Source organism: Kryptolebias marmoratus, linkage group LG24, assembly GCF_001649575.2.
Source record: "Kryptolebias marmoratus isolate JLee-2015 linkage group LG24, ASM164957v2, whole genome shotgun sequence".
NCBI lineage: Eukaryota > Metazoa > Chordata > Actinopteri > Cyprinodontiformes > Rivulidae > Kryptolebias > Kryptolebias marmoratus.
Genome location: NC_051453.1, coordinates 13800119 through 13826543, shown reverse-complemented (window position 1 = coordinate 13826543; position 26425 = coordinate 13800119). Strand labels below are relative to the sequence as shown.

General features: G+C 41.9%; 4 protein-coding genes across 5 annotated transcripts in view; 2 read left to right on the top strand and 2 right to left on the bottom strand.

Annotated features, from left to right (window-relative positions):
• Positions 1-1144: 1144 nt before the first annotated feature.
• Positions 1145-11194, bottom strand: tmem59l (transmembrane protein 59-like). The gene is made up of 8 exons (XM_017407268.3): positions 10990-11194; positions 9557-9662; positions 8874-8968; positions 8503-8655; positions 4185-4290; positions 3948-4062; positions 3501-3618; positions 1145-2956 (listed from the first exon to the last, which is right to left on the bottom strand). The coding sequence occupies exons 1-8, from the start codon at positions 11155-11157 to the stop codon at positions 2798-2800; spliced, it is 1020 nt and encodes a 339-aa protein (XP_017262757.1). The 5' UTR covers positions 11158-11194; the 3' UTR covers positions 1145-2797.
• Positions 11195-11348: 154 nt separating this feature from the next.
• Positions 11349-21129, top strand: crlf1b (cytokine receptor-like factor 1b). Of its 2 annotated transcripts, none has more exons than XM_017407270.3 (8): positions 11349-13148; positions 14313-14591; positions 15435-15564; positions 15721-15893; positions 17174-17331; positions 17898-18066; positions 19462-19643; positions 20432-21129. In XM_017407270.3, the coding sequence occupies exons 1-8, from the start codon at positions 13091-13093 to the stop codon at positions 20453-20455; spliced, it is 1173 nt and encodes a 390-aa protein (XP_017262759.1). In that variant the 5' UTR covers positions 11349-13090; the 3' UTR covers positions 20456-21129. The 2 variants fall into 2 exon arrangements, with proteins under 2 accessions (XP_017262759.1, XP_024859744.2); XM_025003976.2 differs by having other exon boundaries at positions 19462-19647.
• On the bottom strand, positions 20947-24067 carry rex1bd (required for excision 1-B domain containing). Its single transcript, XM_017407271.3, has 5 exons — positions 23910-24067; positions 23406-23488; positions 22281-22485; positions 21590-21678; positions 20947-21368 (listed from the first exon to the last, which is right to left on the bottom strand). The coding sequence occupies exons 1-5, from the start codon at positions 23910-23912 to the stop codon at positions 21296-21298; spliced, it is 453 nt and encodes a 150-aa protein (XP_017262760.1). The 5' UTR covers positions 23913-24067; the 3' UTR covers positions 20947-21295.
• A 1287-nt stretch (positions 24068-25354) lies between these two features.
• Positions 25355-26425, top strand: part of fam78bb (family with sequence similarity 78 member Bb) — a 2969-nt gene continuing 1898 nt past the window's right edge. The window contains exon 1 of the mRNA XM_017406913.3: positions 25355-26360. Within this exon, the coding sequence (XP_017262402.1) occupies positions 26095-26360 (266 nt within the window). The 5' untranslated portion in view covers positions 25355-26094. The remainder of the gene's footprint in view (positions 26361-26425) is intronic.

Sequence of the window (26425 nt, the reverse complement as noted above, 5' to 3'; positions counted from 1 at the left end):
AAATGTCCCAAGTTTTGTTTTGGAAGAAGCAAAGTTTTAAAAACATCTTATGGCTCAGCGTGAAACAAATTAATTTGCCCTGTATCTTCAGCTCATAATAATTACACTCTCTGAGATAAACTGGAAACAAGGAGACCAGCAGTGAATCCCTGCAGCCAGAATCTAAGTTCTTGTTGAAAACCTGTCAGAGCAGAAGCTGTTAAAATATTATATAGCCTACTGCACGTGTGGATGTAAATTAGCAAGTTCACAAGTCACATATTGAAATGATGTACTTAATATATCCTATCTTTAGGCATTCATCTTCTACTTATGATCTAATCATACGCTCGTGCAAAGACACATTTTTTTTCTTAATAATTTGTACAGTGGGAGCATCTCTCAGATCCAGAAGCAGTGAATTTCAGTTCATTGGACTGAGTAAAGGTTCAGTTCTGTTCAGGCCTCTAAATAGGAGAAACCAAACAGAATTTCCACAAATGCATGGCTCATATGTTGGACCGAAAAGACGCGAAGGAAGCCGTTTACGTCAAACAAGAAGGTTAAAAACATATCTGTTGTGAGTTAACAAATGACTCTCCAGAAGAAGGGGAGTGAGAATTTCTCTTCAACTACAGATTAGAAGTCCAGTTGCTTTGTTTTTAAACTTTTAGGATCTGTCATGTCCTACGCCAGCATTTAGAAAAGGTGTTGCGTATGACCAAGTCTGTGGACCTGAGGGATGTGACTGCTGTGAACCTGGTTAACATGTTAACTGTTGTCTTTAAACAATCGTAATCTCATAGACACAATTTCATGAACCTTTATAGTTATATAAGAATGATCCTGTGCTATTTCTGCTAAGAATTAAACCAGATAAGTCTGTAAACTGTGTAATCTGATGGTGAGGTAAAGATTTATAAAAAGCATTTGTAGAAACCGCTGCTTGTTGCAGTGTAGCTGCCAAATGTTTGCCAATCTGTAAGAATTCAACTTTATTCGTCCTCCAAAGAGGACATCAGGTAAGATATTAATTGCTCATAACCTTTCCCCAGCATCCCACTTCCAAAGATCCGAACTATCCCTTTAAACTTCTTTTTTTCTTCTTGTTTATATTAAAGGAAACAAACAAACTTAAACACACATTTACACAAAAACACTCAAGTATTTTAGAATGTGAATCCTCCATTTATTAAATATTCTGCTTTCTACATGAAAAAAAAAAAATCTGCACTTTGCATTTCCTATTATTTACAATGAAAACACTTTATTTCATCATGTCGATTCATTTCATTGAAAATAAACAGACCAGTAAAAAGGAAAGAACACAGTTTTGAAATTCACATCATAATCCTCGTGACGTCCCTTCAGCTCGAACCGGCACATTTATTGATCGGATGGCTTTTGAAATAAACAGTCCTTCTAGATCATGAAGATATAATCATTATTACACATTTTATATGATGTTAACTGGAAATATGAACACAAAAAACAAACAAAAAAATTTTAAAAGTCACAAGTCCACAGTAGAGCTGAGCCATACAGATGTGGCAAGCGCTTAAGAAACTATCAAATAAATTTAAAAAGTAAAAAATCACTTGCATGCACGGTTAATTGTCTACATTGCTTGAGTTAAAAGAGAGCATTACAGGACATTAAAAGCACTGAGAGGAAAACTGAAGATCTCTAGGACTCTATTCAGAAACAAAGATCTATGTTAAAAGCTTTGCATTACACATGGTTACAAGGCTCATCCTTCAGTATGTGCTCCTAGGACATACAAAATAGCTATTAGAAAGCACATGGCACATGTAACAGCTACAAACTCTTGAAGTGATAGAATAATAATCATATTAATAGTAATAATGATAATAATTCAGAAACGGGTGCAGCCTTCCTCCAGCGTGTCTGTGCATTTACATTTTGCATGGCACTTCCACATTATTTAACAGGTAACTCGCGTTGATGCGCCAGAATAAATACAGACGAAAATAAATAAAAGTTACAGCTTTGCTCATTCTCAAACAGTCGTTTGAATTTGTCCTCCACAGATGACTGAGTGCTGCTGCAGAACCATCCAAACAGAGGATTTAGATCACAAAATGACTGGTTTTATTGTATTTTGGTTCCCTGGTGAGAACTACTCTGACAGCTCTGTCAAGAAGACGATTTTTAATTTCTGGGCCATTTGAGATGTTTCCACGCAGCCCATAATGTTGATTATGTAAACAGATCATAAACTGTGCATATGTTACGGTGTTTGTTTCCTGCAGCTCTGTCAGGTATGTTACTCATCTCTCATTCATCTCCCTCTCCTCGCTCTGACTTCTTTTTTCTTTTTTTTATCTCTTTACACAAAGCGAGCCATTTTTAATTAATCCCAACTCTGTGAGAATGAGGGAAATTAAATCTAACATAAATCTCAGTCTGTTTCCCTTCCCTCGAACCCAGACAAGAATAACGTCTCTCAGCTTGTAATCTATCCTCTCTGCTTGTGAGTGCGAGGCTCTGAGACGAGGTCTCATCAATAAAGCGACAAGCGGGCGGATCGTTAATTATATTCTGAGGACGCAGAAATCTGGACTGTACAAGGGAATGAAACGCATGACAAATGCAGCCAACTGAAAAACCCATTGGGACTGACAGAAGCGAGATGATCATTTTAAATGACAGGGAGCGTGCCATGCTTTTTATTACATGTTTGGAAACATTCTGCAGAATGAGTGGCGGGATGCGTTTCGCCTCTTTGACAGGCCACAAAGTTTCAACGTGTTTGTTACCGAGGGAAACGAGACAGCAGCCGTCCCACTTGTTCTTCCTAAACGCACGTTTTGTTGAGGTCGACTTTGACGGGCAGCGGCCCGGCTTCCTGACTCTCCCCCGACTGCTTCACGGCGACGGCTATCATGGGACTCAGGTGGTACGGGTTGACCTTGTGCACGTGCTCCAGAAACTCTTTGTCTCCGTTGATACTCAGCTGTAAAGGCACAAAGAAGAAAAGATAATATATGAACAATTATATTTTGTCTTAACTTATCAAATGGTTGAGCTGGTTTTGTATTAAGGTCATCATTCATTGTTGTGGTGGCTCAAGGGTGGGCAATCCTGGTCCTCGAGGGCCACTATCCTGCGTGTTTTACTTCTTTCCTTGGTCCAACACACCTGATTCAGTGGTTAAATCACCTTTTCATGCTCTGCAGAAGCCTGTTAATCAACCATTGATACAAATCAGGTGTGTTGGAGCAATTTCTGAGAGTTTTATTGAAATCAGTCCTGTTATTCGTGAGATATTCTGCTAACAGACTGACAAATTAATACACGTTCACACACACACGCAGAGCCGGGCATATACATTATCACCAGCCACCAGGAAAAGCAGGCGATAATCAAATATAATCTAACAGCTTTGTTCAGAAATCGAAGACCTTGGAAAAACAATCCAAAAACCCCATTTCTGAGACAGAGCAGCTGAAAGCAGCCGGTGATGAAAGCCAGGGTCAAATACTCGCAGAAACGTCTACCTGTGTTTTGATATGCTGCTCCGGTGCGGTGACCAGACTGGCGCAGCTGAGCCACAACATGACCATGATGGACAGGAAGAGACAAGCAGCTAGAATCCACCGGGGAAGGCCCGAGCGTCTGAGGAAGAGTGAGAGCGAGACGAAAACAGGGGAACACTGGAGTCAGAGTTGGGAGGGACTGAAACCAACTTGAACCATCTTGCAAAATGAGACTAATTATGAATGCATGACAAACAGTGTTTTATAAACTTGAACAGAAACAAAGGTTAAAGTCATAAATCAGGAGCTGTTGGGTGTTCTAAACCAAACCCAGATGCTTTATTGAAACATGCATGTGTGGAAAACTTTGATGGACGAGCGGTCATGTATATTTAGAGAGTTCTGCCCGTGCAGATGCGGTTACCGTGAACTCAGCCTGACTGGGATGTTCTCAGCCGGGTAACTGACCTTGACATGCAGCCCAGGAAGTCGTGATCGGCTGTGGGGTCCTCTGTGTGCTGGACGGGGTGCTTCCCTTTCACTGCTGCTTTAGGTGCTCCCTTTTCTCCATGCCCCCTCACACCTAGCATATAATTTAAAAAGGAAGACTTCAGATGTATTTGGATTGTATGTATAAAAAAAAAACAGCACAAAGGTTGCTAAAACCAGCATGAGAAGTGTATGTGTAAGTGTAAATGAGCTAACCGTGGGGTCTCTGGGTGTGAGAGTGGACCTGAGGCCAGGGTTTGTCGGCCACATTGGATCGAGGAGCCTGCAGCTCGGGCAAAGAGTACTCCATCTCAGGCTGGCTCTGAAAAGAAAAGAAAAAGACATTTAGGTTTTAGTGGGAATAAAGTTGACCAACATAGCACAGAATAATTGAGAGTTTCTTATATATATATATATATATATATATGTGTGTGTGTGTGTGTGTGTGTGTGTGTGTGTGTGTGTGTGTGTGTGTGTATGGTATTTTCCAAATAATTGTGCAAATGTTTTGTCCTTCATAATGAGAAAGGACCAACTGTGCTCTCCAGCTTTCCTGAACACAAGTGTTTTTGTCTCAGGATGGCTGTGGGGCAGCGGTTAGCGCTGTTGTCCTCCAACGAGAAAGTTGGAGGTTTGATTCCTGGTAGCAGTCACATGTCAAAGTGTCCCTGAGCAAGACACTGAGCCCCTCATTGCCTCTGCTGTGCCCCATCGGTGAATAAATGCAATCTAAAGCATTGATTAGTCTCTATAGAATGATTTATTCAGATTAGCTTTGTAGAGTGCTGTGTGGATGGGTAAATGAGGGACAGATTATGTTGTAAAGCACTTTGAGTAGCCTGGTTGGCTAGAAAGGCGCTAGTTTAAATCTGACCAGAATGATGAGCTAAGACCAAAGTGGACTGATGTTGTCTTAAAACAATACTAATCTCAAAGATTTTATAGGGGTTTATGCGAAAATAAATGACCAATTACACAGTCCAAATAGTGCCAGCAGCAGCTAGCTGTAGCACTTCCGGTGCACTTCGTTACTACACCCCATGTAATGCAAAACCAACAGCGATGATCCATCCAAACTGAGGTCGTACAATCTGAGCTATAACTTTAAGATTTATAATTAAAATCCCATAAAAGAAAATGCTTTTGCTTTCTGTTGTTTGTCTTTCTTCCCAGCATGCATCATTTATCTGGGCATATTTAGTTACAAAGCTCATATCGGGATGATACTTCTGAAAATACACACGCACAGCTTGTCGCCACTATTTGCACTGTTGAGTAAATTATTTGCACAGTGTTTTTGGTTCACCCAGAGGACTCATTAAAAGAGGATTTTGCTTCCCCACTGCTGACCGTCCCTCCGCCTCACCAGCTGCTGCAGTCAGTTTTAATAATACCGCTGCTGGCCTCAGCAACAACACACCCGCACAGCTATTTAGAACGGTAAATCAAGCCCTGCCGCAGAAGTGTCACCATCCCAATTATTTTTGTTTTATTCTGGTACTTATGTGGCTCAATTTGCTGTAAAACCTCCTTCGGTGTCACAAACCGAAATGTTGGAATGGGGGTTCTCCTCGGGTTTATTCAGCCATTTGTCTGGAAAACAAGTTAGCTGTGGAGTAATATCAATCCCTGCTCCAAAATATCAGTGAATGCGGAGATACAGAGGGTGAGTTTGCCTCCCGAAATAACAAAATGAAAAAGTAATTTCACAACTGCTCTTTATAATTAGTTCTCATGAGTGCCGTTTTTCAGCATTGAAACCAGATGTAACACCAGTGTAACGTGCCGTCCCAGACGACCTGCGCAGACAGTCAAAGTACAAATGAAATCCTGGCAACATGAATTTAAATGAATTTAGCGTGATATGGAACAGAAACAGATAAAAAGTTGAAAATGACTGGCAGCTGACATTGATAGGTAGGTCTAAATTGAGCAGCAGCTGATTATGTGGGTTTGTGGTTTAAGTTAGAATGATTCCATAACAAACTCAAAAAGTATTGGTTCAAATGAGCTCATTTGAAGCTTTAAATGATTTGTGTCCGGATAAACGAACACTTCAGCAGCATCTCCTTTCCGTTGCACAGAAAGTGAGCCACTCAGCAAGACTACATCACCATTTCTCTTTAGTTCAGCCTTTTGCTTTTAAAATTCCTCCAATCACAGTGACTGACATGCTCACCAAGAACAAACAGGTTTGAAATTCCACTGCAGCCCAGCTCAGTAACACACCACCGCTCGGTTAGGGAAGGTGTTAAATCAATTCACTTTTCTCACAGACACTTTCAAAAAGCCGTACTAACAAGAGCCGACAGGGCGAGAAGGAAATGACAGGGGTAGAAGGTTGATTTTAGAAGTATTGCTTAAAAGCTTGCACCAGCGTCTGGTTTGATCTGAGTCGCCTACTTGTTTTTAAGATTCTTGAGGCCGCGCGCATATTCTCAACACGTAATTTGTATTTCAGGCAGCGCTACCATGTCTCCTCCCCCTTTCCTGTCCTTCAATTAAGTTGGACTTTTTGGTTATTTTAACACCCAGCGAGTGCATCTATCAAGTTGGTGGCGATGTGCCAGCTGCCCACTAAACACAGCCCTGAGAGTCTCCTCTCTGGCCCGCTGAGGCCGGCTTCCCCCCCTCACTGTGTCATTCTGCATGGAGCAAACGTCCATCATCCAGTCTGCATTGCATCATCTAAACTGGATGCAACATGGAGCTTTATAGTGTTTAAAAAAAAACAAGCAGCATAAAAAAGTCTGGATGTTTTTGTTGTTTAAGTCCCAAAGCCTTTCAAACAAAGTTAAAGGCTAACATGAATGTGCTTTTCGGCACATTAATTTTATCATTTACCCTTGAATATAGTTTTGTCCCTACCAAAACTTCATTTATACGCCAGTATCTCGCTGAGTTGGCAAACAGCGTTTGTGAGGGAGTCTCCAGAATGCTTGAGTCAAAAAGTCTATCTTGTCGCCTAAATTTTGATTGTGTTAAAAAGATTTGTGCAACATTTTTGTTTTTCTCAAAAGGCTCACACTGTCGTTGCGGGTGTCTCAAACGTGTCTCAGTCCCCATTTTCAAAAATTGGCAGCATAAAACACGGCCACAAGGCTCGCTGGTCACTTTGTCGCAAATACTCAGAAATCAGTGAGACTACAACTGAAAATTGTGCATTTTCTGGCAATACTGAGTCAAGCCGGGGTCTCCAGCTAGTCTCCAATAGTTGCAGCCTAGAGAAGTACTACTTTTTCTTTCAAAACTTTATTTATAAGCCCGAATCTCAATGAGCTGCAACTGTCAGAGACTAGTTAGAGACACAAAACTGTGGGGAAAATGTGAGAATATGTTCAAATTTCATTTGAAATCACACTAAATTTGTCCTTACGTTATGTTTGAAGATGTACGTTTGTAAATGAAAATAAATTTTGGCATTTCTGCGACATTCATTTGTTGCATTTTAGTTACAAAGTGTCTTAATTATGTCTCAGTCTTTTCTGAATTTGATTATAATGTATTCTCTTGTTTGTCTCCAATCAGTCACACTTTGGTTTCACAGGTCAAAGTTATCTGGCACTTTCTGACTCGCTATAACTAAGCTGACAAGTTCAATATGGGTTTCAGTCGCCTGCATCGACTCTAACTATTTTGAGAACCAATTTATTTATTTTCTGAACATGTTCAAAACTCCTGGGACTTGAGAGCGAGTCCCACGCAGAAATTGAGAATCTCTGCAAGCGTTTTGAGACATTTACGAAACTTCCCTCGCAAATGCCGATTCGCTATTTCTTGCCAATAGCTTCTCCCCTTTGAGACACAGGCTTTAGCAATCCCTTCGCTGTTAAATCTCGCTGTGTTTCCATCTTAATGTGACTTCACCGCAGTTGGGGCCTGGCAAGATCATTACATTTGCATGTGATTAAAGGGTATGGCATAATTTAAGGGGACATTAAAGAGCCGTAAAAAAAAGTGCTCTCATTATTCAACCACCTTTCCCCCGCCTCACTCTGTGCCCTTTGCTCACTCAACTCCAATGGGCTGTGAGATCCGTTGGCTCAGACTCAAACTCCAAAGGACCATAAAGCTGAGGACAGATTTCCCATTTTTAACAAGACAGAGAGGTTAGCCCTTCAAATAATCTATAAGTGTCTGCTAGCTTGCTTTTAGGCCCCAATTAAACACATGACGAATAAAAACCATGGTAGATCATAGAATTATAACTTAAAGCACTGAGTCAATTGTAATTCAGTGTGAATTAAGAATCACATTAGTGGTTTTTAGTGAAGAACCAATAACCTAAGAGCAAAAACTGCATCTGTCGTGCTACAATTTTTATAATATCTGGAATGAAAATGTAGAAAAAAATTAAAACTATGTGAGTCTCACAGCTAACAGAGTTAGCCTTTTCACTTTGATTCATTTAACCTCACTGTGGTGACCTGAACTCACACCTGATGGACATTTAAAAAATCATTTCTGTTCTTTTTAGATTGAGTTTAAGCTCTTCAGCAGTTCCATCATAGCCCCCCAACTGGCCAGGTCGTACCTGGAAAACCACGACCTTGCCGTCGTCAGCCTGCAGGTAGAAGGTCCAGGTCGAGGAGATGAAGCTCTGAGCAGAGCTGACAATGTCGTTGCACCAGCTGGACATGGCCTCCATCACAGAGGGGGGCTTGGGGCGCAGTGTCATGGCCTTCAGCTAAGAAAAAAAAAAAAAGTGGGATAGAGAGAGCAGGTCATTTAATTACGCAGGAAAACGCTGACAGTGTTTGGACTAGCTCCAAAATGTGCACGAAAGCGTTCTTCTAATATTAAAATTTAGACACCCGGTGAATCACACTGACTATTAACACGGTGTACGTGTGTGTGTGAGCGTGTGTGTGTGAATGTATCTATTGCAAAGAGGCCCTTTTCCACCTTCCTCCTCTTGATCTCAGGTTCAGAGGGTTGGCTGGCGCAGCCGGTGATGCAGGCCTCCTGCTCCAGCAGCTTGATGTAAGCCTCCTGGCATGCTGTAAGGAAAGACAGCAGAGAGGGAAAAGAAGAGTCTGTAAGTGCAAATGAAGGGATGAGTATGAAAAACAAAAAAAACTAAAGACAGTTGCAGGTAGTGGAACAAAGACTGAGGAGAGATTTTGCATCCTCGGACAACTGCTGTGTCTGGATGGCAAATCACATCATCGATTCTGTTAAAACCAGGAAGATAACCTCTGACACGAAGAAAATACCCACTGAGCCTGGCAGCTCTGTGGAAGAACTGCAATATTTACCGCGGCTGACGTTTTCAGAACCTTCATGTTTGATCTGGATCGGTGCTGGCAGCTCTGGTACAAAAATCTGATGGAGACGTAAACTGTCTTTGCCTTGAAAACCTTCCATGTGTTTTGATTTACTTGGAATTTTCTATTTTCACAGCATTTAGTCCTAAATTGTACTAAACTGAGTATTTAGTAGTGCCTAAATAGAAGGAAGTCCTCTCATCTTCAGCTCTAAACAAAACCCTTCTGGATGAGAACTGGATTAAAGTCTCACCATCTTTCTTTTGAACTGCAACTCACTTGAACAAACAGTCCACCTAACAGACCGAGACACTGACTCACCTCCCTGACACTCCTCCCTGCTGGTGTTAAAGCCGGCGTTCCCATTGACGAACTGGCAGATGGAGTAGAGGCGACAGCCGCGGTGACAGGCGTTCATTATGGAGTCCTAACAGCCAGACAGGGAGAAGATAACAGGGAGGGCACCGAAATAGAAATGTCTCCACTATTCTTGGACAAACTCCACATAACTTTGTTTAGAAATATGACACAGATGGGTCGTGGCATTTTTTTTCTTATAATGACACGGTGCAACTGTCATATTATGGGCTGCCGTAAACAGTTTATAGGCAGGGCTGTCAGTCGCTGTCAAAGAAAAGCAGTGATAATGAGCGAGTTGTTTGAAACTTGTGCTGGGTAATGTGGTGGGGAAGGGAGACGCACATTACTGGAGTTCCTCAGGTCTCAATTTTCTCGACGTATAAAAAGAGGAAACAGCACCCTCTGGTGGTCCTCGGTGAGAACTGAGCGAATCCGATTCTAGGATAGCGACCATAAACGCTGTTATTGCAGCTTTTTTTCTTTTTTTTTTTACAAGAAGCAGAAATAAGAACAGTGTTGACTCTAAATCACAAACATTATTTTAAAACCTATAACAAATTGTAGGTTTGAAACGTTAAACTCGACAAACAGAAGCTGTCTGTGTTCCATCATCATCACCAGGCACATGGGGGGGGTCTGCTCCTGCTGCCGTGCAGGATGGTCTGAACCACACCTGAAGGCAGCAAGGGGGGATGGGGTGAGGGGTGAGGATGGGAGTGGGCGGATAAGGGCATATGAGACTAGAAATCTATAGACAGGCTCTGAATCTACAAGCATCTCCCAGATATGATCAAACAATCCCAGCACCCCCTTCCTCCCTTCTCCCCTCCCTCCCTCCTCCTCCTCCTCCAAGCCCGCTTTCGGACCAGCCTTGGCCTTCTCCTCTGCGCAGAGACGCCCGATCTCCAGCCGCGGCCTCACTGCGGAGCCTCCACTGCGGGCCGAGGATGGGACAGCGCTCAGCGGCGGCAGCACGACGGGATGATGATCAGCAGCAGCTCAGCTCGTTTAAACGTGGGGAGGTGATGAGCTGCATCTTTTCTTTTCGGGCCTAAATGCGAGGCAGGCTGCAGCGACGTACCGTAACCGGAGAGCCATTACGCACGGAGATGCTCTTTAAAGGATGCTCGCTCCCACATTAAACACGCGCTTAATATGTTGAAAAAAAATATATATATATATATATATATATATATATATTATTTATATATATATATATATATATATATATATATGTGTGTGTGTGTGTGTGTGTGTTGTGCGCTTGCAACCAATAATAATGCGTATTTCTGCAAAGACAGCCATGCCCTCCATTATTATTATTATTATTATTATTATTATTATTATTATTAATGTTGCTATTGTTATTATTAGTATCTACAGGAGTGTCTTACCTTAGCGGGACTCTTGTTTTTGATGGTGAGCTGGCATTGTTTTTTGCAGTAATTGATGTCGCCCAGCTGGTTGTCAAACAGATCCGAGGACGCGGCCGACAGTCCAGCCAGGAGCACCGAGAGCAGGGCGGGGAGCGAGCCGCGCATGGTGCCGCCGAACCGGAGCATCCGAGGGGCTGGAGCGAGGAGGAAGAGGAGGAAGAGAATGAGGAGGAGGAGGAGGAGCGGAGAGCACACCGGGGCTTCGACCTGCACTGAGCTCCTTTTGTGCTGCTGCCGCTGCTGCTGCCGCTGCTGCTGCTGCTCGGCTCCTGTCTGTCTGCTCTGCTGCGCTTCCAACCCGATCCTGCTCGTGGCGTCACGCGCATCATCATCATCATCGTCGTCGTCGTCGTCTCCAGCACGCACGCGCCGTCCCTTCTCCAAACTCAGCCTGCAGAGTGTCCCTCCACTGCAGTGCCTAAATAATGTGGCTCTGGTGACTTCCACTGAACCGCGGAGAGCTGATAAAGACCTGCAGCTGCTGCCCTGGCTCTCCATCAGCTGTTAGTCACATCATTTAAGGATCCGCAGTGCCTTTCACCTGGGAATAAATGGTTTCATGAAGCAGCAAAAGTGCTGTTTGTCAGTGTTGTGCCACTATTTCACAACTAATCAGCTAATAATGAGACTGTGAAGACCGCACACATCATTTAATCAAATCAGCTTAATTAATAATGCACTTTTAAAACAACCAGAGTTGACCACGGTGCTGTACAATACCTCCCAAAGCACCAACAACAAAAAGAACTTAGGGGAATTTATTGTGTTGTCATGTTTAGTTGGATTGGTGTAAATTATTGTAAAAGTTGCTAATCAGTTACTAATGTGATTATAGGGCAGCTTGTAAAAATGCATTGTGTTATTTGGTAGCAAAAGCACCAATTGAGGAATAAATATAATGACACAAAACAATAAAAATTTCAATAAAGTTCCTCCTCCTTAAAATAAATGTAACTTCAAAGTCTATAAAGTCTTAGTAATGTTTATGGCTGGAAGCTGTAAAGTGGGCATCTTAGATCTTGATTTAATTACACTCTGGTGTTTTTATTCAGTGAGAATTTGTAAGACGAAGATCACTTGTTTTAGTCCTCCCAGCATGTTTGTGAGAGAGTATTATTGTTAAATGCAAAGGAGATTTTTTTAGAGATGTTACTTAAAACATCAGCGATTCACACTGGGATGGTAAAACTAAAAATCCATCTTTGAACCCCATCAGCCAATCAGATAAATAACCTACAAATGAAGAGAATTAAGGACTATAGCCTCCCTCAGGAGTGACAGCCAACAAGACAAAATGTACCCAGCTAAAGAACTTTCTGATGATAATGTTTATGTCTTATGTTAAAATGATGATCTGTCCTCAGGAAATAACAAGCAGTCAGCGGTGTTATTTCACAAACTTCTGTTGCATTCAGAAGCTGCGTTTGGTGACTTCTGAGGGAAAACGAGTCTCAGCAGAAAGTGGGTCATCAGACAACAATCCTGTCATTTTTAGAGTGGTCAGATATAACATTTAAGTTCTGACCTTGATCCAACAGAAATGAAAGTGACTTGAAGAACAACCAGGATGGTTTGACATGCAGGACCGATCAGCTCTGCGGCTTTTTCAAATTTGTATAGAGGCCGATACTCTGTCATTCCCAGGTGTCACACGGAATCAGTGTCCTTACAGAAAAACATTAACATTTCTCTTTTTTTCAGCCGTAGTAGGTTTTGAAGCATCATCTCTTCGTGTAAACCTTTTATCAGAGTGCAGAATGGCCCAAAGTGTGCCTCAGCTCAGTAAGGTGGCTGTGCTGTGTGTGTGTGTAAGTGTGTGTGTTAGTGTATGTTTCTGGGAGGGGTCAAGCTGAGCAGCACTAACGATTTGCGACTGTGTGGGAAAACAAAGGAGGAGCAAACAGGCTGAACCCGAATCTTGCTGCTGCTGCTGCTGCTGCTCGTGTTTCCTCAGACTGCATGCAGTCAGCTCACTCTGCCCCAGCTTCACCGCTCTGCGTCTGCTGCGTGTGGAAACTTCAAAAAAAGAGAGAAAATAAAAAACAACAGCTCATGAACTATGACTGCCTTCATGTTTTTGCTGCTCCTTGTTCCAGATGTGGGGTTCTCCGCAGCGTGTAAGTAGAGCATCAAACTTATTAGAAAACTTAATGAACCTCACCTTTTTCTCAGCTCAGATTGCAGGAGATGCCCAGCAGTTGTTACAACTGCTCAGAATAAACAAGCTTAAAATGTAACATCTTAGATAATCCATTATAATCATTATATTTAAATACAAAGTAGGTAGAATGCAATGAATCCTCTGTACTAAAAATGTGCAACTTTATTTTGTATTATTGAAAAAAATCTGAAGTTATAATTATTGGAGAGTTTGAAGTTAGAGATTTTTGTGTTTGAGTTACATGAGATATTATACAGTAACAATATAATATTAGATTATTCTCATTTAATGGTATGTAGTATGGAAGTGTTGTTATATTTTATGATGACAGTAATTTATTTTGCACTTAAAGAAACCTGGATGAAGTTCATCTGAGTTATTTTGTCCCTGATAGACTCAAAACAAATCCTTTAAACATGTTCGTGTCTTTCAGTGTTTTTGTCTAGCTGAGACCTGACCTTTTATTTTCCTTTATCATCACATGTGTTTTATTTTCACATTAAATGCTTCTAAATCTGCAGAGGTCAGAAAGGTGTTGCACCTACCACCCACCTGCAGCACGTCTGATAAAACCCTCCATATTTACCTGCATATCTGAGAGGGATGGGGGGAAAAAACGATCCCAGACAGTTTCTTTAGAATTTCTCATGAGCATCAAGCAAACTTTATGTTGCTGTATGGAAAAAAATGGCATTCCAAACCGGAGTGACATTTTAGAGCGCTCCTTAAAACCACTTCATTGCCAGTTTAGAAATAATGTACAGGCTGAGCTTTTTTGTGGTCTGAACCACCAAACAAAAAAAAGAAAGAAAGAAAGTTAGCAACGCAAGCAAACAACCACTCTATTAATTGATGAATTGATTACATTAAGTGAATAACCTCAGAATGTGGTCCTGTCTTTAAAAATGAGCAAATTATTCTATTTTCTTACTTTAAAATAGTTGAAAACATGAAGAAAGTGGTGAAAATATTGTTAGATCTGTGTTTATTAAAAAAGCATGAGCCTGCATATGATGATCAGCAGGTATTTTTTTTAATCATGTTGAATAAATGGTAAATGTATGCAAAAGAATAAAACAAAAAACTATCATATGGACATATCTTGCTCATGGACACACAGATGTTGCAGTCATCTCCCCGCAGGACCCCGTCCTGCGCATTGGCTCCAGTTTGACAGCCACCTGCACGCCGGGCCCCGAGCTCGGCCTCCAGCCCAGCTCGCTGTACTGGACCCTGAACGGGGTCCGCCTGCCCGGCAGCACCTACAGCGTCCTGCCCCCCAGCACGCTGGCCGTCACCCTTCACGGCCTTGCCGGCTCCCAGCAGCGGTCAGGAGACAACCTGGTGTGTCACGCCGCAGATGGACGAATCCTGGCTGGGTCTTGTCTCTACGTGGGCCGTAAGTGGAGGCTGGGGTTTGGGCTGGTTGGACAGCAGAGCTGCCAAGGGATTGTTAAAAAAAAACATAATTGTTTTGTAAAACACAGTAATAAATAATTGGTCTGAAAAAGGAGTTAAAGTAGAAATGTCAGGCAGATGTTGTGTCTGTCTTTCTGTTGCTGAGAGCAGCTAATGAAAGAAACGTTCATTTTATGCAGGAATGTTGCCCAAAGTACAAGTTTTAGATTTAAGGATAATATTAAGAAAAGGAAAATAACCTGAAGCAAAAGGTTTGGGTACATGACGTTGTTAGACCTTAGTCATCTTCTCTTGTTTTCGGCATGTTTTACAGATGGAGGATGTAGCTCTCAGAAACAGTTGTTGTTTAATTTACCTGGGATTAAAAAGATCCTCAAAGCACAATTATAGTTATATAGTTATTTAGTATAAAACATTTGTGCCGAACAAGTTAGATGCACCAGTTTTGTTTGAAGCAGTCCAAAGACTCCTTGACCTCTTCTTTCAGTTCATCCACTACTTTGCTTAAAAAATGATCAGGATACTGAAACGTTTGCAGGTTTTTGTGAGTAATATTATAAAGACAACTTTCTACTGAAGCCAAAGTTGTACTCCTCAGCAGATAACTGACTGAACTCCTAAAAACAACTTTTAAATTAATGTTTATTTTTTATAACATCAATGATTTTCACACTCGAGTTCAGTTTTAGTCTTTTAAAAATCAAAACAAAGACGCTTCACCTTAAAAACACATTTTACATGTTCTTTTCACAACAGAAGAAAAAACAGGATTTTACAGTAATTTCTGTGAATCTGGTCGTGTTTATGTTTGGATTGCCTCCAGTGCCTCCAGAGAAGCCAGAAAACTTGACATGTTGGTCCCACAACGCGAAGGACCTGACCTGCAAGTGGCAGCTGGGTGGTCGGGGTGAGACCCACATCCGAACCAGATACACCCTCAAGTACAAGCTGAGGTGAGCGTCCGCTGCGGCTCACAGGCGATCACCTCGTCCGGGCGTCCCTCAGGCAGACGATGAGCTCCGAGGCTCCAACATGAGCTGCACTCCGAGGCTCAGAGAGGCCGATGCTAGTGAAAACCGTACGCCTTCACTGTTCGCCTCTGTGTCCAGGTGGCATGAAAGAGAAAAGGAGTGTGAGAACTACAGCTCGGAGGAGCAGGATTACTTCTGCTACATCTCAGGAAACATCGCCCTCTTCACCCCGTACCTGATCTGGGTGGAGGCCACCAACCAGCTGGGCTCGGTGACCTCTGACATCAGCTCCCTGGACATCCTCGATGTTGGTAAGAAAGTATTAATATGATTCGTCAGCCTACAAACACTTCTCGATTTGAAAATAAAGAAAGAAAACATTTAGCTGTGCAGAGAAGTGAACAGATCATCTTCACCTTTTACTAAAAAAAAAACATTAAATAAAATACAACAAGAACATTAGTTTTCTGTGGAAATGCAGTGTGCTGCTGAGCGATGAATGAGTTAAGCTGAAGAAGCTAAACAATAGTTGTCAAAGAAAGAGAACACTAGCTAAAATTGTAAAAGGAGCAAAACGATAGCTAAAAGCCAAAAGTTACAAAATGGTTGCGAAGAACTAAATGTAGGATATAGCTGGTTTAAAGCTCAATGCTGAAAGTAGCAAATGGATAGCAATAAGATGAAAGTATCCAAAAGTTGGCAAAAAAGTAGCATAAAAGTAGCTAGAAGTAGCAAAATGGCAGCTAAAACAATAGTGAGAATGCTGAATCAGAATTCACACAATTGAAAAAAATGTATTTGTTTTTTGTTCTATTTTTTACCTTTATTTGATTGACCAGGAGGTCAAAAGTCTTTAGGCGGTAAAGGATATTTATTACCAAAGATTTATTGATTTAAGATATTTTGATCACGTTTAATGCCCTGCTTTTGTTTGAGCAGAACATTTCTTGTAGCTTAGCTGATAAACTGTGTTGAAAATCAGCAGTGAAAGCAGTGGCGGAGACACTTTTACGAGACATTTTTATACGCGTATTAATTGGGTCCTTGTTTGTCTCTGGTGCTTTTATCGTCCTAATCTCCCCTCTGCGTTCCTGTCCTTCAAAGCAGTTCGACTACTTTATTGCAGTGGATGGACGTTTATTTTTAATCAGGACCGGGGTACGGCATGCTCTCACAGGAAGCACGGACTGATCTGTCTGCAGCCACCTGAACATCCACCAAAATCAAGACGTCGAGATCACATTCTGTCACGCAGTTTTACAACAAAATACAAGAAAAAGTTTCAAGATTTTTAACTCAAAATTGTGCATATTTGAGAAATGGTTGAGTTAAAGATTAATTAACCTGAAATATAAGTTCACTTTATGTTTAAATAATTAATACATGAAGCATTTATACATTTTCAGCATTAAAAGATGTCTGACTTAGTCATGAACAGATTGTTTTTATTAAAGTATAATAGCTGATTTTATTGTGTTTTTACCTAATGTTCATTATGGGGTTCACCTCTCAGAGATCCTGGATTATGTTACTGCAGATAAAACTGTACTTTAGTGTGTTTAGTCTTTTTTCGTTACTTCTGTCTGTTCAGTGACCACAGACCCTCCTGCCAACGTCCAGGTGAGTCGTGTCGGCGACCTCGAGGACCAGCTGAAGGTCCGATGGACCAGCCCCCCCGAGCTGAAGGACATCCTGTTTCAGGCCAGATATCAGATCCGTTACAGACTGGAGGGCGGCGCAGACTGGAGGGTGGGTGTCACAGTCTTTAACACACACACACACACCATCTCTGCTGCTGTGGAAACGACTGATCTGTTAAACTGAGCAGAAAAGTTTCTCCTGTTGCAGCCTCTTAGCTCGTCCTTTCATTTTAGTTAAATCTTGCGTAATAACCTTTTACTCCCACCGGGCATTTCTAGCTGATAAATCCTGGCTTTGATCCCACTCTGCAGCTTTTTGAAAATATTCTTCTTTCAAACTGCCTCTTTGATGTTTTCTAGACAAAGCATCTTATTATTTCTTGAGTGCATACATAAAAAAACGGGGGCCTGTTTGGGAAATATGGATCCTCTGTTAAACTATGGGATTGACCAACTAAAATCTAAGTTAAAAGTAGATTAAAGTTGTGATGAGACATTTAAGCAAAATGAATATATTTATAAAGAATTGTGCATAAGTTTTCAGCACTTTGAAATTAATTTGAAACCCATGCCCTGATGGGTAAGACTCAAATTTGCTTGTTTTTAAATAATAAATGTTTCGTGTGGTGTTGTGGCACTTTGCTCATCTCTTCATTGTTAAATTTCTTCTCCCAGGTGGTGGACAATGTTGGAAATCTGACGTCCTGTCGGCTGGCAGGCCTTAAGCCCGGCACCCTCTATTTTGTCCAGGTGAGGTGCAACCCTGTGGGGATCTTTGGCTCCAGGAAACCTGGAATCTGGAGCGACTGGAGCCACCCCACTGCTGCCTCCACACCCAGCGGCGGTAGGTGTTTTACAGAACAAAAGAATATTTCAAACGTCACCCTCTCCAGTTAAAACCATCAGTTTTGATCTGCTCTCAAGGAGACGTTATACAAGGGTTGGACTCTTAATTAAAAGATGGCAAACAAAACTGAAGCTTCCTGACAGGTATGATCTAACTAAAACTACATCTGAGGTCTTTCCTTTCTGTAGCGAACCGGTTTTAGATGTTCCCCAAACATCTGCAATGCCCACAAATCCCCGCCATTTGTTCCCATTTAATAATCAACCTTTCATTGCCTATTAAAACCAGAAAAACAACGTCCCTTATCCCTGATTAAACATCCTGCGCAGGAAGATCCAAACCGCATGTGACCTGGAGGAAACCAAACATCAGTGTGTTGATAGAGATCTCCGAGCGGAGGATTAGAGGGAGCTGCAGAGAGCCAGGGGGACGTTTCATAGATTTTTGTCGTCTGTTTTCAAAGATTGATCAAGTTAAAAAGCTGGTTGTCAGTCTGTGACTCACACACACACACACACACAGGACTCATAAAGCTTTGAGTGGAAGCAGGTTTGGGAGTAGATAATGAGTTACATAGGTTATATGGTATTTATTCCACAGAGAGAGGAAGTCGTTATCAGGCTCTGTCGTTTGCCATAAAGAATTGATTGTGGCAGACAACAACTTTCTCTTTCCCAAACGTTCATGTGAAACTGTAGCTCCGTTTATGTCATCGCTTTTGCTAAATTTAACATCGGAAATATCCACCGAGGACCCCTGTGTTCCTGACAAACTTATATGCCACCCGGTTCTTTGTGCTAAAAGTTAACTTTACCCTTGATGTGAACGCTGAAACAATGACGTTAGAAAGCATTTTGTGGAGAAACGTTTACAGGAAACTCTGTTAGCTCAGCATAATCTCTGGGATTTTAGTTTATTCTTAGACAAAAATAACTTCTTGTGTTGGTGTGCCCCTGTCCTCAAGTTTAATGATTAAGACTTCATCTGTTTGTCCTCCCCACACAGCATGATGCTTCCACCACCGTGTTTTACTGCAGGATTAGTGATGACTGAAGATGTTTAGTGCCACATAAAACACATTCAATGACTCGTTTGTTCGTTGTTGTTTTTTTAAACCACATGTGGTAACTTTGTTGGCCTCGATACACAAATAGGGGGAAACAAATAATGTAACAAAAAGAAGCCTAAGGACACTCAAAAATTGAACATTTATTTTCTGAGGGTTTCATTGAGTTTTCACTCCAACAATAAGCATTTATTTCCAAGAATGTTCAAAATAAGAATACCGTCAGCCACATCCTGACATGTTCCCGTGGTACCAGAATGAACACGCTCTCATGTCCTGACAGTAACCTTGACGCTGCTCTCCCATCCTCCTTTTCTTTCCCCCAGAGCTGCTGCAGAGAGGCTCCTGTGATCCCAAACCCAGCGAGCACAACTCCGCCCTGCGGCGGGAGCTCAAACAGTTCTTCGGCTGGCTCCGAAAGCACGCCTACGGCTGCAGCGGCATGTCGATCAAACTGTACGACCAGTGGAGAGTGTGGCTGCAGAAATCCCACAAAGCACGCATCCAGGTAGGTAAGCAGACTCTTGTCTTCACTGCCTCGTCTCAATGCTGCGCCAGGATCCAGGGCTGACTTTCTGACCCTGTTCTTGTTTTGCCATATGGTCAGCATTTTTTTACCCAGCAAAAAGAGGAAACATTTCCCCTTGAACTGGCTCTTTGGTTTCAGTCTGTACTTTATGATCAGGTAAAAAAAAAAAAAAAAACAACGTGTGGTTTAGACTCCGTCAAGCAGTCTGATTACATTTCAAATTTTAATGAGCAGACTTGGGATCTTCAGCTGATCACCACAACAAAGGGAAATAAACATGTAAAATGTCATTAACAGTCTGCTGTAATGGGCTCCTTTTGTTTTCTCTTGGCACCGAGGTCCCTTTTCCCAAAACTTAACTCAGGCCAAATGCAAAGCAAAAGCCTCGGATCATTTGTATTTTTATCCGACTGAAGAGTTCAGATCCCCTCAGCCATATCCTCCTCCGCTCAGCCCTTGAACTCACACAAACCTTCCGTCTACCTGACTCAATTAGCTCAGCAGTCTGCAGGTTTTTACCAAGTGTAAGCTGTGGCCTGAGTAATGTCTTTGCTCACAAAGTGTGACAGGTTCCCACTGATTGTTTTCAGAGAAAGGCGGCAGGAGAAGAGCAACGCAGAGAATTATAATAATAAAAAAAAAGATGATGCAAAAAGAGGCAGTGAGAGAGAGAGAAAAAAAGTGGCAGCCAGACATGGTGATTGTGATGATTTGTGAATTTTTTTCCTCACTGAATCGTTCCAGTAAGAATTTGCTCGTCTTTTCAGATTCTACAAGGCGATAATTCGTAGCACACTGAGAGCAGCGTCACGAAACACTGACGGAAAACAGGCCGAAGGGGCGCAAACCGTGGGAGACGTTCAAGCAGGAAATTCCCCGTGGTTTGTCCACAACGCCTTGAGTTTAAAAGCGCCTGGGTGGGAGATGACTGTGGTGAGATAAAGTAGCCCTACTCTGCTGACCTTACTGTTAAAATCTGTCTGCAACTGAAAAAGTTAGGCCCGCAACAATGAGTAGACAGATTCACTTACTCTTAAGTGAATCTTGTAAAAGAAAATGGTTTATAGTTAGGTTTAAAAAGCACTATATTTTGGATTAAATGTGCAATAATCATTGATTATTAGGCATCAAAATATACTCAAAGAAAGATATTTTTAAAGTGCGGTGCTGGTTGCATGAATGATTTTTACCTGCTTATATTTTTGTAATTGCATATTTAAGAAAATGTTGAATTTTATACTTTGCTTACTATTACTGTAAATTAGGAAAAAGTAAAATCTTGTCTTGTAAAGCCTCTTTATTTAAAAAATACAAACCATGAAGTAAATAAAAAGCCGCTGGTTAAGCTTCCAAACGTTACATTGCTTTGTGTGTTTTGTTTTGCAGCGCAAACAGATAGTGTCCTGTGTTTCCGTTCATGCAATGCAGCAACACAAACACATGACTGCACATAAAAAAAAAAAAACACAAAGAGCCGGACTGTGAGAGACCCCCTGGGGAGGTCAGACTGCAGCAGTGAGCAGGGCGGAGATGGAGGTGATCAATACGAGCAGCTGAAGATGGAGGATGCAGCAGGGTGGAGGACACTCGTCGGCTTCAGTTTCTTGTTATGTGAGAGGGCGGGTCAGCTGTCAATCACAGTCTTCTGAATCAAACTTAAAGTCCTGCATGATCTCACTCAGAGCCTCTTTGTTCTTGATGATCCTGACCAAGGAGACAAAACGGACATATTTACCTTGAGACCGCGCCGCTGCGTTATTTACAAGACTTTATCTTGTGCGACTTTAAAGAAAACGATTCTCATAAATCAGTTCCGAGTCATTTCAGAGCAACTCTGATGCCAGCAGCAGGTTGGCAGCCGGTGAATAAATGGGTCAACTGGGACCACATGGGGTACACAAATGGACGGCGAGAGCTGCTCTTACTCGTGCTTGATCTCCTGGATCTTGTCTCGACAGTCCTCGTCCTCTGGGTGATCCTGGGCCTGCTGCCTGCACAGCTGCAGCTTGGCTGTCTGTTCAGAGGAAACATAAGGAAAAAACAAAAACAAAAAAACTCAGAAATAAGTTTGAATTTATCTTTTTGGTTTTTTAATCAAGTCTAAATTCAAAGCCCCATCGACACGTGGCACATCATTAATCACTACTCAGGTTTTTAACACAACAATGGTCAATTATTCATTAGGCCGGAAAACAGCTATTAAAGAACAGTGTGCCTCCATGTGGTTAAACAGTCTCCTTTCATAAAAAATGCTTCAGCATATTCCTTAAAAAGATCAAAGAAACATTAGCTATAAATAAATACACTTGAAACTTGGGTTTAAGAACGTATAAAAACTCATTTGCAGGGATTAACCAGAGTAAAACTGTTTAATTAGGAAGTTGAAAGTGACGTTTTTCATTAGTTTTCCCCTTCTGTTAGTATATACGTTGAATGTCTCTCAGCCGTTTGTAAGAATACTTTGCTTCTCAGCACAGAGATGCATCTTTAAAATATATTGTTTTCACCATGAATTCCACCATTAAATAAATTACAATATAAATCCAAAATCCCAGAAAAATAATGTTTAATGTGCATTTTAGATGTCTTTTATGCAGCGGTCTCTTGTTTACCAACCAGTTCGAGTTTCTGCTTCTCTTTGCTCTGCAGCTTTTCAATGTGCTCAGCGAGGTCTGGCCGGTCGAAGTCGTGCTGGAGGCTCTCCTTGATCTCCAGCACTTCCTTGGAAATGCCGCTGAAGGCCTGCGTTATCTCATGGACCAGCTGCTTGTAGTGATCGAAGTCATACTGGGGTCCTGTCCTCAAGTAGGCCTCGTGTCCTCTGGGGAAACAGTCAGCAGCCAAAACAAAGGGAAGAAAGAAAAGACACAGAGTCAGATGCAGATACAGATCAGACTTTTGTGATTGTAGTTTGAATGATTGAAAACAGGGGGAAATGTGACTGAACAAAAGGACGGGTGACAAATTAAAGGAAAGGTTAGTGAGGCATTGGGCCACAATGCAACTCTCCAAGTCCAACATTTGTTATTTTAATGATGATGGAGGAAAACATCTCCCATCGAGGATCAACTGGGCTGAGACCTGATGATTGTAAAGCCGTAAATTTCTATCTCTTCTCTCTCAATCTCTCTGCAGCCTTCAGACAGGTTTCCACCAAAGCCTTCTCAGAGCTGAACGTGCAAACAGAGAGGAGAAAGGATGCTCACAAACTACATTTACATCCTCAGACCCTGAGAAAGAGCCACTGTTTTTACAAATCTAACTACTGTCTGAGTGACAGTCACTATATCTGTGCTTTTGACCTCCACCATCCAAACGGTCATCCATTTTTGTTTTTTGCAGACATGATCTTAATTATGATTATTTCAAATATTTGACACTGTTATTACAGACAGGTCCAGATATCACTGATCCATCTATACACGTTGTTTTAAATTGCCACAGTTATCATTAACTTTGTAGACTGACTGTAGGAAAATTTAAAGCAATCTCAAAATGTGGTTTGCAAAAACATAAATTTTCCTTTTTGTTGTGCTACGCTTTCTTGAAAGCAGCCTAAAGAGAATCTGGGTGTAGGTATAAAAGCAATAATTTGCTTTAATTTGAGAGAAAAGAGAAACAATATAAGCCACCAAACTCAACCAGTGGCTTTTATCTCCACCTGATGAATGTGTGTGTCTCTCTCCTTGTGTGAGGTAAGTCAAACAATAATCTGAGATGAATAATCTGATCTAAACTTACTCTTTGAAGAGTCGATATGTCTCTAAGCGCTCAGACTGAAGATTATAAAACCTCTGGATCAGAGTCTTTAAGTCTGAAGGAACCTAAATGAGTAAAACACAGCAAAAATTCACAAAATAATAGTTATAGTTAGTAATTATTCATAGTATGTTCACTATAAACAACCTGTTTATCTAAAACACCTGGATAAGACGTACTATTATGATATGATATAAGTCAAATGTTTTGCTAAAGATTCTATTTTGTTTTATGTGTTTTACATATTACAGCTTGCATATTAAATAAAAGTTTAAAAAAAACTCAAATAGTAAATAGTGATTCAATTTCAAACGCCGTTACTCTGTATCAGACTTGTCTGATAATAAGTGATTATTAGAACCAGCCAAAAAACCTGAAAGAAACATCCTTAGCAGCAACTTTAGCTTGTCATTAGCTTGGTTTAGCTTAGCACAAATTAGCTTTGAGCGACTCAGAAATTAAACTGTGATTTATTCTGTCACTCACCATTTTACACTGCTACAAAACACACTGTCGTTGACACCTCACGGTTTCAAACAAAGCATGTTTAAAGTCTGTGAACTCTGCGCATTTCTTTTCCTTCCTCATGTGAATAAGCAGCATGCGACGCTGCCAAAGCCGGAAGTTACGACACAGATCCGTTTGTAAACAATGCACCTTCAAAGTAAAAGTTCTCATCTAGCAACGTTGTCACTAACGTTTTGACTGACTTTATGCAGAAAATAAACAACTTAATAATAATACTAATAATGATAATACTACTACTACTACTACTACTACTACTACTACTACTACTACTAATAATAATAATAATAATAATAATAATAATAATAATAATAATATCAATAATATATTAAAAAAAAGAAAAGAAAATACAGAAGGCATAAACAGAGTGTGTACAATTTGACCACCTTTATTTTCCAATACAGTCTGAACTCTTTTAGGCAAGCAATCTTGTTTGTTTGTTTGTTTTTTGAAGCTGTCTTTAAAAAATAAATCTCTGAGTTTCTTGAAGAATTTTCCAAAGCTCTTCCTTAGCGGTTGAATGTTCTTGTCCTGTTCTCTGATCCCACATTGCTTCAAAGGTCTTTAGCTCAATGCTCTGAGCAAGCCATTAAATCACTAATCATGTTCCAACTGGTAACTCTAAGTTGTCGCTATAAGTGTGTGTGTGTGTGTGTGTGTGTGTGATATCTGGAAATAGGCACCAGGTCACTGCGACTCTAAACAGGAACAAATGGGTTAAGAAAATGGATGGATGGATGTTTGTGTTGACACTGGTTTGAAAAGTGCTATATAAATAAATTTCACTTCACTTCATTTCACTTCTATGCATGACTTGTGACTGTACTTCTAATCGTTTGTAGCTCTATCAGTGCTGACAAGGTCATCCACCTCCACTGGCTGCTGTGCAGCACCAAAGAGGACCAAAGGTTTCAGATTTGGATTAATGACTCCGTGTTGATCTGTGTGTGGATGAAGAGTGTTAACATCAGTTAAATAATTATTTATCATTTGAACAACTGTAGCTAAAAGGGATATACATGTGTGGTTATCTTGTACTGATCACATTGTCTAATCAAGACTTTGCTTGTTTTATTTTTTAATCCCACTCGCCTCTTAAGGACTTTTTTTAAGTGTTCCTTATTTTGATGCAAATTTGTACCACAATTGTACAATAAGTGGTGCAGACAGGCTAACATCTTGCTTTGATAACTTCCAAAAAAATGTTTTAGGAGTAAAAGGTTGAGTTGAAACCTTCTGGACTTTGCGGTCTGTTACAAGGTTCATCCCATCCTCTCAGGGCTTAAAGAGTTCGGAGTAGGAAGCTTTATTCCAGTCTGAAGGAAAGAGATCTCAGAGCTACTACCCTGTGCAGACTCAGGTCCTCCCACGCGCCGAGTCTCCCTCTGCACGCTGATTGGTCCGTCCTGCAGCTTCAGCACCACGCAGGCTGAACAGCGACTCGCAGCCGCTTCATCACAAGGATGCCGCTCCGCCGCCGCTTCTCAACGCCGTTACTATGACACCGGTTATCCTGCTCTCCGCTTTTATCTCCCGCCCGGTGCCATTGTCTCATCCGTCCACGGGAAGCCTCTCTGTCCGCAGCTCGTGCCTCCTCTCGGGCTGATCGCTCGCGCCACGCTCTTCGGCGTCTCTGCATGGGGGATCTGTTTTTTCGCAGATGCTCGGATCCGCAGGCTCCGTTTCGAGTCGAAAGGCATGACGGACTCCGCCGATCCCGCCGCTCCGGTTCCCCTCAGCAGCTGGATCTCCTCACGCACACTGCCGAGTCCCCATCCTCATCATCCTCATCCTCATCAACATCATGTGACGCCGCCGGTCCCCTCACGCCTCTTGTGACATGACATCTCGGAGCAGAAAGAAGAGGATCAAAGGTTGCGGGCAGGGGTCGGAGAGGGTTAGGATCCAAACTGACAGCCTGTACGATCTGAGCGGAAGGAGTTCAGATTGAGTTTGAATCTCTGATTGAGCTCACGATGATCCAGATTTGGGCCTCCAGCTGGTGACACCCCACCTCTTCATCACAGTCTCATCTGATGATAGTGTTTGATCCTGGTCGAGTCCCAGCCAGCTGTGAGCCCCCCAACCCCCACCCCCCGGCCTGTCACACTCACCCGGCTGCTCCTCGTGAGCGTCACCCAGCACCATGGGCTGCATCCAGAGCATCGCCTGCAACAAGTCGCGCATCCGGCGGGAGAACATCGTGGTGTCCGACCTGTCGGCCACCATAGACCACTGCCCCACCGTCATAGAGGAGAGCTCGCCCATAGTGCTGCGCTACAAGACGCCCTACTTCAAAGCCTCCGCGCGGGTTGTGATGCCCCCCATCCAGCGCAACGAGACCTGGGTGGTGGGCTGGATCCAGGCGTGCACCCAGATGGAGTTTTACAACACCTACGGAGACATCGGCATGTGAGTTCCCACACCTCCGTCACCTGATTGACAGACAGGGGGGGTTGGGGGTGAGAGGATGGGGG